The sequence below is a fragment of the Haliaeetus leucocephalus genome, unplaced genomic scaffold, assembly GCF_000737465.1.
Source record: "Haliaeetus leucocephalus isolate CR32 unplaced genomic scaffold, Haliaeetus_leucocephalus-4.0 Scaffold186, whole genome shotgun sequence".
Classification (NCBI taxonomy): Eukaryota; Metazoa; Chordata; class Aves; order Accipitriformes; family Accipitridae; genus Haliaeetus; species Haliaeetus leucocephalus.
The window spans coordinates 421,569-433,058 of NW_010972622.1; the positions used below are offsets into that span (position 1 = coordinate 421,569).

Sequence of the window (11,490 nt, forward strand, 5' to 3'; positions counted from 1 at the left end):
CCCCCCCGCCAGACCCGGGGGTAACGCACTGACACCCCCCCCGTGACTGGAGTTTCAGCCCCTTCTGCTGGGGGTGTCTCCTCCTCACCCCCCTCAGAGGTTCCCCTCAGCCATGAAGGAGGCAGGCTCACACCTGGGGCATTTCTTCATCCCTTCGCTCCATCTTTGCTTCCCGTCTTTTATCACATCGCTATTTGCTTTCTGCAACTGGGGGGGGTCCTTTCCCAGCTGCCCCCAGAACCCCCCTCGAGCTCAGCTGCCTCGCTCACCACACGGTTTCGGTGCCCGCAGCTGGCAGACCTGCCCGTCCTCAGCCTGCCCAAGGAAACCCTCAAGGCTCACAGCCGGCTGGAGCACAGCACCCAGCCAGCCTTCATCCACCACCGCGAGTCCCTCTGGAAGGGATGCCTCAGTGCCTGGTGAGTGTGTGTGTGTGGGGGGGGTGTCCCCTCCACGCTCAGAAACAGCCAAGTCTGCGGGAGGCAAAGCTGGGAGCTGTCTGTTCACTTAAAATCTGCTCTCAAATGCCCTTCCCGGTACCTGTCCTGCAGCCACTTCACCCTGGAACATGGCAGAGGCTTCTTTGCCCCTTCAGCTCTCACGCACGAGCAGTGGGGATACACAGCCTGCTCCCAGTCTGAGCTTCCTGAGAGAGTTTTGGGGGGGTTCATAATATGGCTGAGAGCTCAGCGCAGCTGGGGGCAGGTCCAGCAGTCACTGGTGACTGGGGTAAGTGCCCTCAGCTGAGGGGAGAGCTGGTTTGGAGGCCCCGGGTGTTCTCAGCAGGTGAGGGGGATTTTGTGGGGATGGGGAGAGAAGTGGCCTGGGCTTTGCGTCACCAACACACAGGGTGAGGGAGGCTGACCGAGCTTTCTGCTGCAGGCGGGACGTGGGGCTGTGCGGGGTGCTGAAAGAGATCGCCAATGCCGAGGAGGAGGGTGAGTCTGGGCTGCTCAGGGAGAACCTGGAGATCTCCCGGGTCTCTCCAGATCTCACTTTGATCCTTTGGTTCCCTTCATCCCCTTTTCCATCATGCCTGTCCCTGCCTGTCGCAGCTGCCTGTGCTTCCTCTGCCCGTCGGGCCTCTCGTTGAAGACCATGGAAGATCTGATGGTCCTTTTCTCTCCACAGGGCTGCAGTGGGTGAAGGCAGGCTCAAGGTACCTGCTGGCAGTGTGCCACTGGCTCTCCTCACTGCATGGCTCCCTGTTCCCTCACCTCTCGGTGAGTCTTTTTGGTGCTTTACCTTCATGCTCGGGAAGGCAGGGATGATGCAGCATGTCTGGCGACGCTGACCCTGTGCCAGTGGGCTGGTTTGCATGGCGGGTGGGTGCTTCTCAGCTGAAAACACAGCAAAATATTTCTCCTGGTGGTGCCCAGCTACAAATGCTGCAAATTTCCTTTGCCAAAGGGAGGAGAATGGGTGCTGGAAAGGCATTAGGACAGCAAAGTGCTCCAAGAGAGACCGAAATCGAGATGGGGGGAGAAGGAAGAGGGGGTGTTTGGATACAGGGGGGTCCTCACTGCTGTACCAGAGGCAGCTCCTGCTCTCACGTGCACTGCCAGCTCAGTGTTAACTCTTCTCCCCCAAAGCTAACCAGCGAAGACATGATTGCGGCGTTCTCCCAGGCGGTGGACTGGTGAGTCCTGCGTGTTGTGAAAACCGTTGTCCGTGGGCGTCTGTAAAACCCTACGAAAGGGGGTTGTGGAGCTGAGCAAAGCGGGTGGGGGTACGAGGACAAGATCACCCCATTTTTTAGATGTTCAGCCTCCCCATTAGACAGATGTTAGGGCAAATATTTCCCCATTGCCTCTGGCTGCCCCAGTTTGTGTACAATGATGAAGAGGCAAATCATGCCCCGATGCACTGCACGTGGAGGAAACAGCATTAAACTAGATCAGCACTTGGAAAATTCCTCCAAATATCAACCCTAGACTGTTTGTTAACTGGCTCCTCAGCAGAGCCCTGCAAATAATTGGCAGGAACAGGGAATTTATCAGAGAAAATGGTCCCATTCAGCAGCAAAAAGGAAGTTTTATTTTACTGGTGACTCTGGGAACTGCCTTTGTCAGCCCTGGGGGGCTGCTAGGTGGTCATGCCTGATGCCCGCGAACCCATCACTGCTGCCTTGAGCCGGGAACACTGGTGTGGCAGCTGGCATGCCTCACCCTGCTCCGTTCCTCCCTCCAGGGCCGGCTGCACCATCCGGGCCTTCGCCTGGCACCCCCACACCAGCAAGTTTGCTGTGGCTCTTCTGGATGACTCCATTCGGGTCTACAACTCCAACAGGTGAGAGCTGGGCCGCTCTTTGAGCACTGCTGGCCATGTCCTGGGAGACACTGCTCCTCAGGGAGTGCCTCCGCAGAACGCCCTGCTCCCCCTTTTGCCCTCTTACATCCACCTCCAGCACATGCTGAGGATTCCTCCTCCATCTCTGCCCTGCGCTGCCTTGGTGTTCGCTTGGGCTTTGCTCTCGCTGGCCCTGTCTGTCCCCAGAACCTCTTGTTGTGTAGCCAGAGCTCTGCAAGGACATCTCCGAAAATCTCTGGCCTTAAGTTTACGTTTTTCTTTCCCTCCCTGCTCTGTAGCTCCTGGGGGCATCCCAGGTGGCACACAGCCTGGCTGCCATCACAGGCAGAGCAGCCTCTTGGGTGTCATTGAGTCTCCTTTCTCCTCCAGGTCTCCCTGCTCCCCCAGTGCATGTAAAGCCCTCCTCAGGAGAAGACTCTGCCGGCTGGTCCTGCAGCCCTCCCCGCGCCTCCCTGCAGAGGCACTCTCCCCCAGCTGGAATTTCAAGCCAGCAAGTGCCACCTCCCATCCCGGGGCCGGGCTGTGGGCAGCATGGGGCACGACACTTAATTGCATGAGGTGTGCTCTGGCTTGCTGCACGGTGCTGGTGTCACCTGGCTGGGATCTCCTCTGTCCCTCCCCCCCCCACCCAGGAAGCAGGTCACGGTGGGGCACACCCCCCACTTCTCACTCTATGCTTTTAGGCCCCAACTGTGGTCAGAGCTGGAGAGAGGACACTGGGAGACAGCCTGTGGCCCAGCTCAGGCTGTGTGAGGACCCTTGATCCCCCATTTTTCCTTTTGTCACGATTCCCTTCTCTCCGGCAGTGCCACCATCCCCTCGCTGAAGCATCGCCTGCAGAGGAACGTGGCCGCCATGGCCTGGAAGCCACTCTGTGCCTCCATCCTTGCCGTCGCCTGCCAGAGCTGCGTCCTGGTTTGGCACCTGGATCCCACCTCCCTCTCCACCAGGTGACAGCCCCACGCATCTCCCCGGCCCTTCCATGGGTTGTTGCGAGCCCCTTTGGGTTGACGCCAGGCAGGTGCCCATCCCGCCAGCAGACAAAGCGCTGGCTTTCAGCAGCACGTGGGCCAGCCCTTCTCACCATCGACCATGGTGGCTTCTCTCTCCTTCCCTACAGACCATCATCTGGCTGCGCTCAGGTGCTGTCCTACCCAGGGCACAGCCCTGTCACCAGCCTGGCCTGGGCTCCCAGCGGGGAGCTGCTGCTCTCAGCATCACCGGTCAACACAGCCATGCTGGTGAGTAAGAGGCTGAACCTCCTGGAGTGCTGCCTTTGGGATACCAGAACTGTGAGCCCACCGTGGGGTCACCAAGGGACGGTTCGGCTGTGAGACTGCTGAGGACAGGCGGCATTTCGTCAGAGGATGGATTAGGCAGCTCCTGAATTTGAACTAGATCTGAAAGCATCAGTCTGCATTCCCTAATGCACGCAAAACCACCCCCAAAGCTGTGCTAACTACCTGGTCAGAGTTCAGGTCCTGGTGTCATTATCCTTCTTGTTGTCCCCTCCTTCAGGTGTGGGATGTGTCCACCGAAAACTGCGTCCAGCTGCAGTGGTTTGGGGGCGGTGGTGTCACTTACTTGGCTTGGTCGCCCGATGGCAGCAAGGTCCTGGCAGCCGCTCCCTCCGCAGTGTTCAGGTGAGCTCCCCGCCTGTAAGATGTTTTATTTCAGCCCTTATTATCTTTTTCATTTGCTCCAAACCGAAGCAGATCTGAATTCTTTGTGTCCTAACTGCTCCCATTCCTACTGCATCTGATGTGGGGGGTAAAGAGGGGTGGGCAAATTGTGTCTGATGTCTTGGGCTTCTCTCAGAGCAGTAGAATCGGGGCAGATCTTGGGAGTTTGTCCCACTTACTTCTGTCTGTCTCTCTTGCAGAGTGTGGGAAGCTCAGATGTGGACGTGTGAGCGGTGGCCCACTATCAAAGGACGCTGCCAGGTAGGATGGGGACATTTCCCACCCCTGCGGGGCACAGGTTGCCTCCAAGACCCTCGGGGATGTGTAATGTGTTTTACTAAATGCCCCCCATTTCCAGCTGGCTCCACAAAGTCCCTTGCAAGCTGCTACCTCCCTGGCCTGGGTAGTGGGTGTTAACGTGGCTCTGTGTCCCGCAGACAGGGTGCTGGAGCCCTGACGGCAGCCGACTGCTCTTCACGGTGCTGGGTGCGTCCGTCATCTACTCCTTGTCCTTCTCGGAGTACAGGGGTGAGTCTGCCTGAGCCAACCACCCAGGCGAAGCTTTCCAAGAGCCAGTGGCTGGTCCCCAAGTGATCTTGCTTTTGGCTGTGGCTGAGCTTGGGCAGATGGGCTTTTTGCTTATTAGCTGCATTTTCCAGCCTGCTGGGACAGTGGCAGGCAAAGCCAGGACACGTAGCGGGAAGAGTGTCTCAGCGGTCTCTCAAAGCACAGAATCTCTGTGGGGTTGAGTTTTTTCCCCCCTCGCGTTGCTTCTCGCTCACAGTTATGAGTTTGCAGTCACAAATGGTTTGCAGAGAAACTTTTACAGCGGGTTAAATGCCCAACTCCTGTGGCTTTTTTTCCATGGAGGTGGCTGGTCCTGATGTTTGTGGAGGGGAAACCTCCCCTGTCCTCCACCCCAAACATAAGCAGATGATACCAGGCTAGCAGCATGTTGCCCCACAGCTGCTCTAAGAAACAGAGAGGAATTCTGCAACACTTTGGAAACAGAAGTGTGATTTAGGGCAGTGAGATGACCCACACAGTAATTTAAGCAGGAGACATGAAGTGACCAGGCTGTTTGTTTCAGGGGAGATGCAAGGGCAAGTGGGAGGCTCAAAAACAGCTTCTATCGTGGCAGATCTGTCTGAGACCACCTTCGAGACACTCTATGGGGAGGAGAGGTGGGTCTGGCTGCGCCCGTTGCCCTAATGCAACACCTGGGATGCAGAGGGGTCTGCGCCCCCCTCGGCAACAGCCCCCAGGTGCTGGGGACATTGGCTGGAGTGGGGTACTTCACCGCTGCTCATGCTGGTTTCAGGATTGGAGGAGAAATCCACTCCATGGTGTGGGACCCCACCGGTGAGAGACTCGCAGTGATCATCAGAGGTAAGAAGGAGGTGCTGCCTCCACCCTGCCTGCCCCAGCACCGGGCTTTGCCTGAAAATCCCCTTTCCAGTAGGCAGAAGGGGCACAAACCCTGTGGGGGAGAGAAGTCAGGTTGGGAAGGCAGCACCCACCCTCCATCCTTCTTCACCATGACTCCGCTCCTCTGTATCCTTCAGAGAGGGATGTGTCTGAGTTCCCTCCCCACTTCCAGTTGGACAAATCACCTTTCCCAACCCCCCCGCAAGGTCTCCACTTTCCCACAGTGCCCACATTACGCCTGGAGCCCGACTGGGCCTCTTGGCTCCGTTTTTTTAGGAGCAGCCCTTGGGATAATTGAGCCATTCAGGCTCTCCTGGATGGGCCCCGCTCTGAGACAAAGCAGACCTTTGAGGGAACACCAAAACGTGGTGCTGGGGATGCTGCTGCCTTGGGCTCCCTCCCTGCATGCCACCGGTGGGGAGACAGGCGAAGCTGCTGGGCCGAAACTCAGCATCTTGGTTCATTTGCTGTGCTTAAAGCTGGGTGGGGAAGAAACCAGGTGGGGGGAAACCCTGAGGGTACAAGGACTCCCATAGCTGTCCCCCCCATCCTCTGCACCTCCAGGTAGGTCCTGTGAGGATCTCAGTGCAGAAACTGCAACGGGATGGAAAATACCCTTCATATTGGAGAGACAGGGCCCCCACGTCACACCTTACAGGCTGGGGTGTTTCCAAAGGAGTCGCCTCATCTCTTGCCCAAACCCTTCTCAGCCAAACCTAGCTACCTGAGACCTCGGAGCCAGCTTTAAATCACTGAGAGGTCTTTGAAAGCCCCATCCCAGAATCCTGCTTGCCTCTGTGTGAGGAAAATGCAGACCTCAGCCAGCTTTCCCCCACCTTGGTGTCTGCCTGCCTCTGTCTCTGCAGTGCCCAGCTGCCTCTAGTTGCTCCCCACAAAAACCTGACCTCCACATCCCGGGTCTCATGTTGGGGGGCCTGTAAGTGTGCCTGTGCTGTCCCTCGGGCAAGGGAAGGCCTTACTGCTCCTTCTCTCTCCCTCCTGCAGGGCATGCTGATGTTCCTGAGAGCCAGACGGTCATTGCTGTGTTTCGCACCCGCAACAGCCCCGTGTTTGAGCTCCTGCCGTGGTGCGTAGTAGCGCATTTTTGGGTTGGTTGCATACCAGCAGTCCCCCGGGGAGTGGTGGGGAAGAGCAGACCCACCTGGAGCAGAGAGATGCTGCCGCTCTGTGCTCCTGCTTCAGGCAGTGTCACCGTTTTTACCCCAGAATCAGTTATGTTTTGGCCATATTGTCCATTATCCACCTCAAAACCCTTTGCTTCAGGTTGCCCTTGCCTGGTGCATCCCAGCAGGGCCCAAACATCTCCGCCTAACCACAAGCTACCCTGAAGGCGCTGTGTTTTGGCGGTATGACCAAGTACTGCCCCACGGTCGTGCTGTAACTGTGGCTTTTCCTTTCACCTGCAGCGGTTTCCTGCGGGGTGAGTGCGGCGCGCAGCCCCAGCTCATCGCCTTCCACCCCTGCTTCAAGAAAGGTGCCCTCCTGACCGTGGTAAGTGCAGTCCCCAGTTTTGGCAGCAGTTTTGGGGGCTCCCCATCGCTGTCCCGGAGGGAGATCAATCCAGCGGCAGAGCAGGGAAGGTGGAAAAACCTCCCTACAGTGTCCCAGTGGGGAGGAGAGGGTGGGGAAGGTGTCCTTGCTGGGATCACGGGGAAGACAAGAGGGTGACGCTTGTACTGTCATCCCCTGCTGTGTCCTGTACTCATCTGCTTCCTCCCATCCTCTTCCCCCTCCAGTGCTGGTCCACGGGGAAGATCAGCCACATCCCCTTCTTCTTCATGAGCGCCCACGTCCCCTGCAACAGCTCCAGCCCAAGCCCCGTCATAGCCAGCACCAGTGTGTGTGAGTAGCCCATCTTGGAGCTGTGATAACACCTGGGTCCACAACAGCATCTTCCTGAAGAGCCGGTGCCAGGACACTCCCTCCGCATCCTCCATCCTCCTCCTGGGACACACAGCCCGACCTCAGGTGCCTTTAATACCTCCTCAGGGTCTCGCAGCTCACAGGGCTCGTGCTGTACAGATTAAAAGTGGCTCTTTTTCCCCTTGCCTTCTCCATGCCTTGCTCTTTCCTCATGCAGGGGGAGGGGGGGGGGGCTTAAAGTTTTGTGTGGGGCGAGTTCTCAAAGTCCCACGGGTCTGTGCATGTTTCTGGAACTCCAGTGCTGCTTTTCCATGTCAAAAATAGCTGGGGGCGAACCTGCAAGAGAACATCCATTCCCTGTGCCTTAAATCGGTTTTAATTAAGGCAGCTGCTGCAATGTTGGGGTGCTGCAGTGCTGGTGGGTGTGAGCCCTCTGCAGCCCATGGGCCCTGGGGCTTTGTTTTGGGGTTGAAGAGCTGCTGCCCTAAGGGGAAAGGTGAGGGCAGAGGGGGCTGAGGGGTCCTCAGCTGCAAGTGCAGCCTCTGGGCTTTGCCTTGAGGGTGGGAAGAACCACCCAAAGTGAACCAAAAACTCTGTGAGTCCATAAAAACTGAAACTTGGCCCATTTGGGGCTGCAGCCAGGCAGCGAACGTGCCAGCCCGCGTGAGCCCAACCAGTGCTGAAGCGGTTGCGGGGGGGCAGATGGGCCACCCCCCTGCCCAAAGCAGGGATTAATGGTGAGGCTGGAGGGGGGCAGCGTGGTTAAACCCCGGGATTACATGTGTTTAATCCCTAGGATTACACAGTAATAGCTCTGCTAAAGCCTGGGGCATGGAGATGATTGGGAGAGCAGAAGGTCCCTGCTCAGCCCCACAACCTTGGCTCCACAAACACCCCCAGGACCCCCAAAATCCTCCCCAAAGCCAAGCCCCAACACAGGGCAGGGAAAACCCCATAGGGGCAAAGACAGCAGCAGCCAGCCCCTCAGCAGTGCTGTGTGGGGAGCAGAGCCTGGATGGGGGTGGCACGAGGATACGGGGTGAAAACAATGGGATACGAACCCACTCCAGCCGCTGGGGCAGGTCTGGGGGGGGCCCTCACGCCCCTGGGGCTCCCTGGTTTGCTGCTGGTGATGGCTTGTGTCCACGGCGCCTAAGAGGACGGTGCTGAGTGTCTCTTCCTCGCCCTCCTCCTCCTCCTTGGGGCTGGGTGGTTCGCAGGGCAGCGCCCGCAGGTACTCGAGGTGCAACTGGGTCTCAGCTCGGCTCCTCCGGACGTATCGGCCCACGTAGATGAGGATGGCACCGAGCCACCCACCCACGGCCGCCAGCACCACCACGTCCGGCGCCCGTGGCCGTCTGCCCCCTCCCAGGGTCTCGTTGCAGCTGCTGGTAGGGGGCAGCACTGGTGGTGGGCCCCCCCCCAGGCATCTGCAACCCCATGGGCAGGCAGGCAGCCCCAGTGCCAGCAGGAGCAGCCAGGCTGCCCGCATTGCCCTGCGACAGGAGGCTGGAAGCGAGGGGGGGGGCTCCCTGTTTCCCCCTCTGCACCGCCAGCTGCACGGGTTTGTGGCGGGGGGGCAGCAGGATGCCTGCGTTCCCCTCCCAGGCTCCCAGTATGGGGAGGGGTGTAGGGGGTGGATGATGCCTGCACCCGCTTCTGTACCCCAATTCACAGCCCCTTGGCAAGCCCATATCGCTCTGTACCCCAAGGACCCCTTGACACCCCCCGTCAGCCCCCACTGCCTGAACAGCAAATGCACTGGGAACACACTGGGTTTTACTGGCGTTGGGAACCCATCAGCAGCAGACACGTAACAGGAATGGGGACAATCTTCGGAGAAATGGATCCAAAAAGTCTCTTGGTTTAGGCTCTGACTGGGCTCGCACCAGTCCAACACTGGGACTGGGAGCAGCGACACCCCCAGGGGCAGCTTAGCCCCCCCCCAGCCAGCCAGCGCCATTATAGCGTCCCGCTGCGATCCCATTGATGTGCTGAGCAGGGACAGTCTCAGCCATCCCCAGCAGCAGTCCCTGGAATCCCCCCCACTGAGCAAGGGGTCCCTTTTGGGGTGACCACGATGGGAGGGGTCTCATCTGCTCTATGCTCCCCCCCCGTGCTGCTGCGCCAGCGTCTGCCGGGCCATCTCCAACGCCCCCTCCCGTGTGCGGTTGCCTCCGATGAAGCCGCTGGCATGTACGAAGACGCAGCCAGGGATGCCGGTGAGCTGGGACAGCTCCTCATCCCGGACACCTCGCCAGGGCTCAGGGAGAGGGAGGCTGCAGGGGAAGAGAGGGAGGTGGCAGGTGAAAACCTGCCCCCATGGGGACACCACTGTGGCTGGGGGATGCAGCAAGGGGACAAGTCTCACCGGCTCTGGAAGGTGTGTGGCCCCGCTGGGACGCTCTGCACCCGCCACTGCCCGCTGCGGTCGGGAAAAAGCACCAGCTGGAGGGGGTTGGGCAGCGCCAGCTCCTGCTCCAGGCTGAAGACGTGCTCCTTCCAGGGGCAGCCGCCCTGCAGGAGCTCCAGCACCACCCCGCTCACGTCTACCTAGGTGAGGGGGACATGCTGGGCACACGGGGGTCCTGCCCACGCAGGCCCCGCACCATCCCATCCCTCAGTTTCCTCCCCAATCCACGTGTATCTGCTGCTGGGTGCTCTGCCGAGCCTGCATGGGGAGCTCTGGGGTTGCAGGAGTGTGTGTGGGAATACTGGGGTGCACAGGGAGGTGTGGGGAAGCACAGGAAGGTCCGTGATCGTGCACAGTGATGTGGGGGTGCAGAGGGGGTGCATGAAGATATTAGGGTGCAGGGGGAGTCACATGCATGGATATAAGGTGTAGGGTACATTGCCACGCGTGGGGATATGGGCGTACACAGCTATACATAGGTATATAGAGCACATGAGGGGGTGCACAGCCATGTGTAGGGGCATAGGGGAGCAGAAGGGGGGTACACAGCCATATGTAGGGGTATAGAGGCACAGGAGGGGGTGCACAGCCACGTGTAACGATATAGGGGCACAGCAGGGGGTGCACACCCACAGGCAGGCGTATAGGAGAACAGGAGAGGGTACAAGGCTGTGTGTAGGGCTACAGGAGGGGGTGCACAGCCATGTGTAGGGATATGGGGTACAAGAGGCACCCTGGGCCATGCAGGGAGGTTTATACTGAGGGGACGTGGCCTCCCCTCACCCCAACGCTCCCCCCCAAACTGTCAGACTCCCCCCAGAACTGGCACGGTGGGTACCTCAAAGCGTCGCCGGATGGCATCCTCCACCACCACCCGCGCAGGCAGCCAGGCACGGTGGTAGTAGTCGAACCGGTCCATGAACTCGCCCCCAACCAGCTCCATCGCCCGCTTGAACCCCGCCTGGGGATGCAGAAGAGGGTCAGTGGTGGCCCCAAGCAGGGTGGCCCCGCTCCCACCCCGCCACATTCCCCATCCCCACCTCAGTGTCCTGGTCGGGGTCATTCCAGCGGGGGTTCAGGTGGCCCACGCGGGCACTGAGGGTGGTGGTGAGGGCATAGCGGGGCTCCCCCTCTGCCTGTGCGATGCCGTTGTCGATGGCATCGATCTCCTGCACAAAGTTCTCGTACAGCTGGGGACAGTGGGGGGACAGACGGGGTCAGCCCAGCCTGGAGCCTAACTGTGCACCAGTAGCTAGAACAAACTGCTCCCCTCTTTTACAGGGTCCCCCTCCCCAAAGCACTCTTTTATGGGGTGACCCCCACCAAGGGGAAGCCCTGGAGAAAGCTGTGCAGCACTGGGGTGGTCAGAGGCCCCCCCCAAGACCCTCCTGGTTCCCCCGGTACCTTATCGTAGAGCACCTTCACGACAGGGCTGTCCTCCGGCTGTCCCAGGAGCCCTGCGAGGATCTGGGAGCCGAAGTGGCAGTAGACCAGCCCAGCGCTGCTCAGCTTCGTGGTCCAGGGCTTGTCGGGACGGAGGCTCCGCATGGACTGCGCAAAGGACCTGCGGGGCCATGGGGTCAGCCCCAAGGGACCCCTGGCATCCAGGGGACCCCGGTGTCCTGCATGGCTGGGGAGGCCTCACCTCTGGTGATGGTCGTAGCGATGTCGCTCGGGGTCGTACTCACCCCCTACGTCCACCACCACGTCACACTGGGCCAGGCGCTGGGGGTCCCGGGTGCGCACCACCTCCGCGTCCTGCCGGGGGGGGGG

At 59.6% G+C, this 11,490-nt stretch overlaps 2 protein-coding genes across 2 annotated transcripts in view; one reads left to right on the plus strand and one right to left on the minus strand.

Moving 5' to 3' along the window:
• AAAS (achalasia, adrenocortical insufficiency, alacrimia) overlaps window positions 1-7,519 on the plus strand; it is a 12,453-nt gene extending 4,934 nt beyond the window's left edge. The window contains exons 2-16 of the mRNA XM_010565153.1: window positions 257-419; window positions 883-938; window positions 1,132-1,223; window positions 1,593-1,639; window positions 2,191-2,289; window positions 3,117-3,260; window positions 3,431-3,551; window positions 3,829-3,953; window positions 4,193-4,253; window positions 4,430-4,520; window positions 5,083-5,176; window positions 5,314-5,381; window positions 6,426-6,507; window positions 6,848-6,932; window positions 7,178-7,519. Coding sequence (XP_010563455.1) covers window positions 257-419; window positions 883-938; window positions 1,132-1,223; window positions 1,593-1,639; window positions 2,191-2,289; window positions 3,117-3,260; window positions 3,431-3,551; window positions 3,829-3,953; window positions 4,193-4,253; window positions 4,430-4,520; window positions 5,083-5,176; window positions 5,314-5,381; window positions 6,426-6,507; window positions 6,848-6,932; window positions 7,178-7,291 — 1,442 coding nt within the window. The 3' untranslated portion in view covers window positions 7,292-7,519. The remainder of the gene's footprint in view (window positions 1-256; window positions 420-882; window positions 939-1,131; window positions 1,224-1,592; window positions 1,640-2,190; window positions 2,290-3,116; window positions 3,261-3,430; window positions 3,552-3,828; window positions 3,954-4,192; window positions 4,254-4,429; window positions 4,521-5,082; window positions 5,177-5,313; window positions 5,382-6,425; window positions 6,508-6,847; window positions 6,933-7,177) is intronic.
• Window positions 7,520-8,930: 1,411 nt separating this feature from the next.
• The window catches only part of LOC104830324 (chromosome unknown open reading frame, human C12orf10), a 3,389-nt gene continuing 829 nt past the window's right edge, over window positions 8,931-11,490 (minus strand). The window contains exons 2-7 of the mRNA XM_010565154.1: window positions 11,363-11,475; window positions 11,122-11,281; window positions 10,758-10,907; window positions 10,556-10,678; window positions 9,676-9,857; window positions 8,931-9,583 (exon numbers count right to left, since the gene is read on the minus strand). Coding sequence (XP_010563456.1) covers window positions 9,406-9,583; window positions 9,676-9,857; window positions 10,556-10,678; window positions 10,758-10,907; window positions 11,122-11,281; window positions 11,363-11,475 — 906 coding nt within the window. The 3' untranslated portion in view covers window positions 8,931-9,405. The remainder of the gene's footprint in view (window positions 9,584-9,675; window positions 9,858-10,555; window positions 10,679-10,757; window positions 10,908-11,121; window positions 11,282-11,362; window positions 11,476-11,490) is intronic.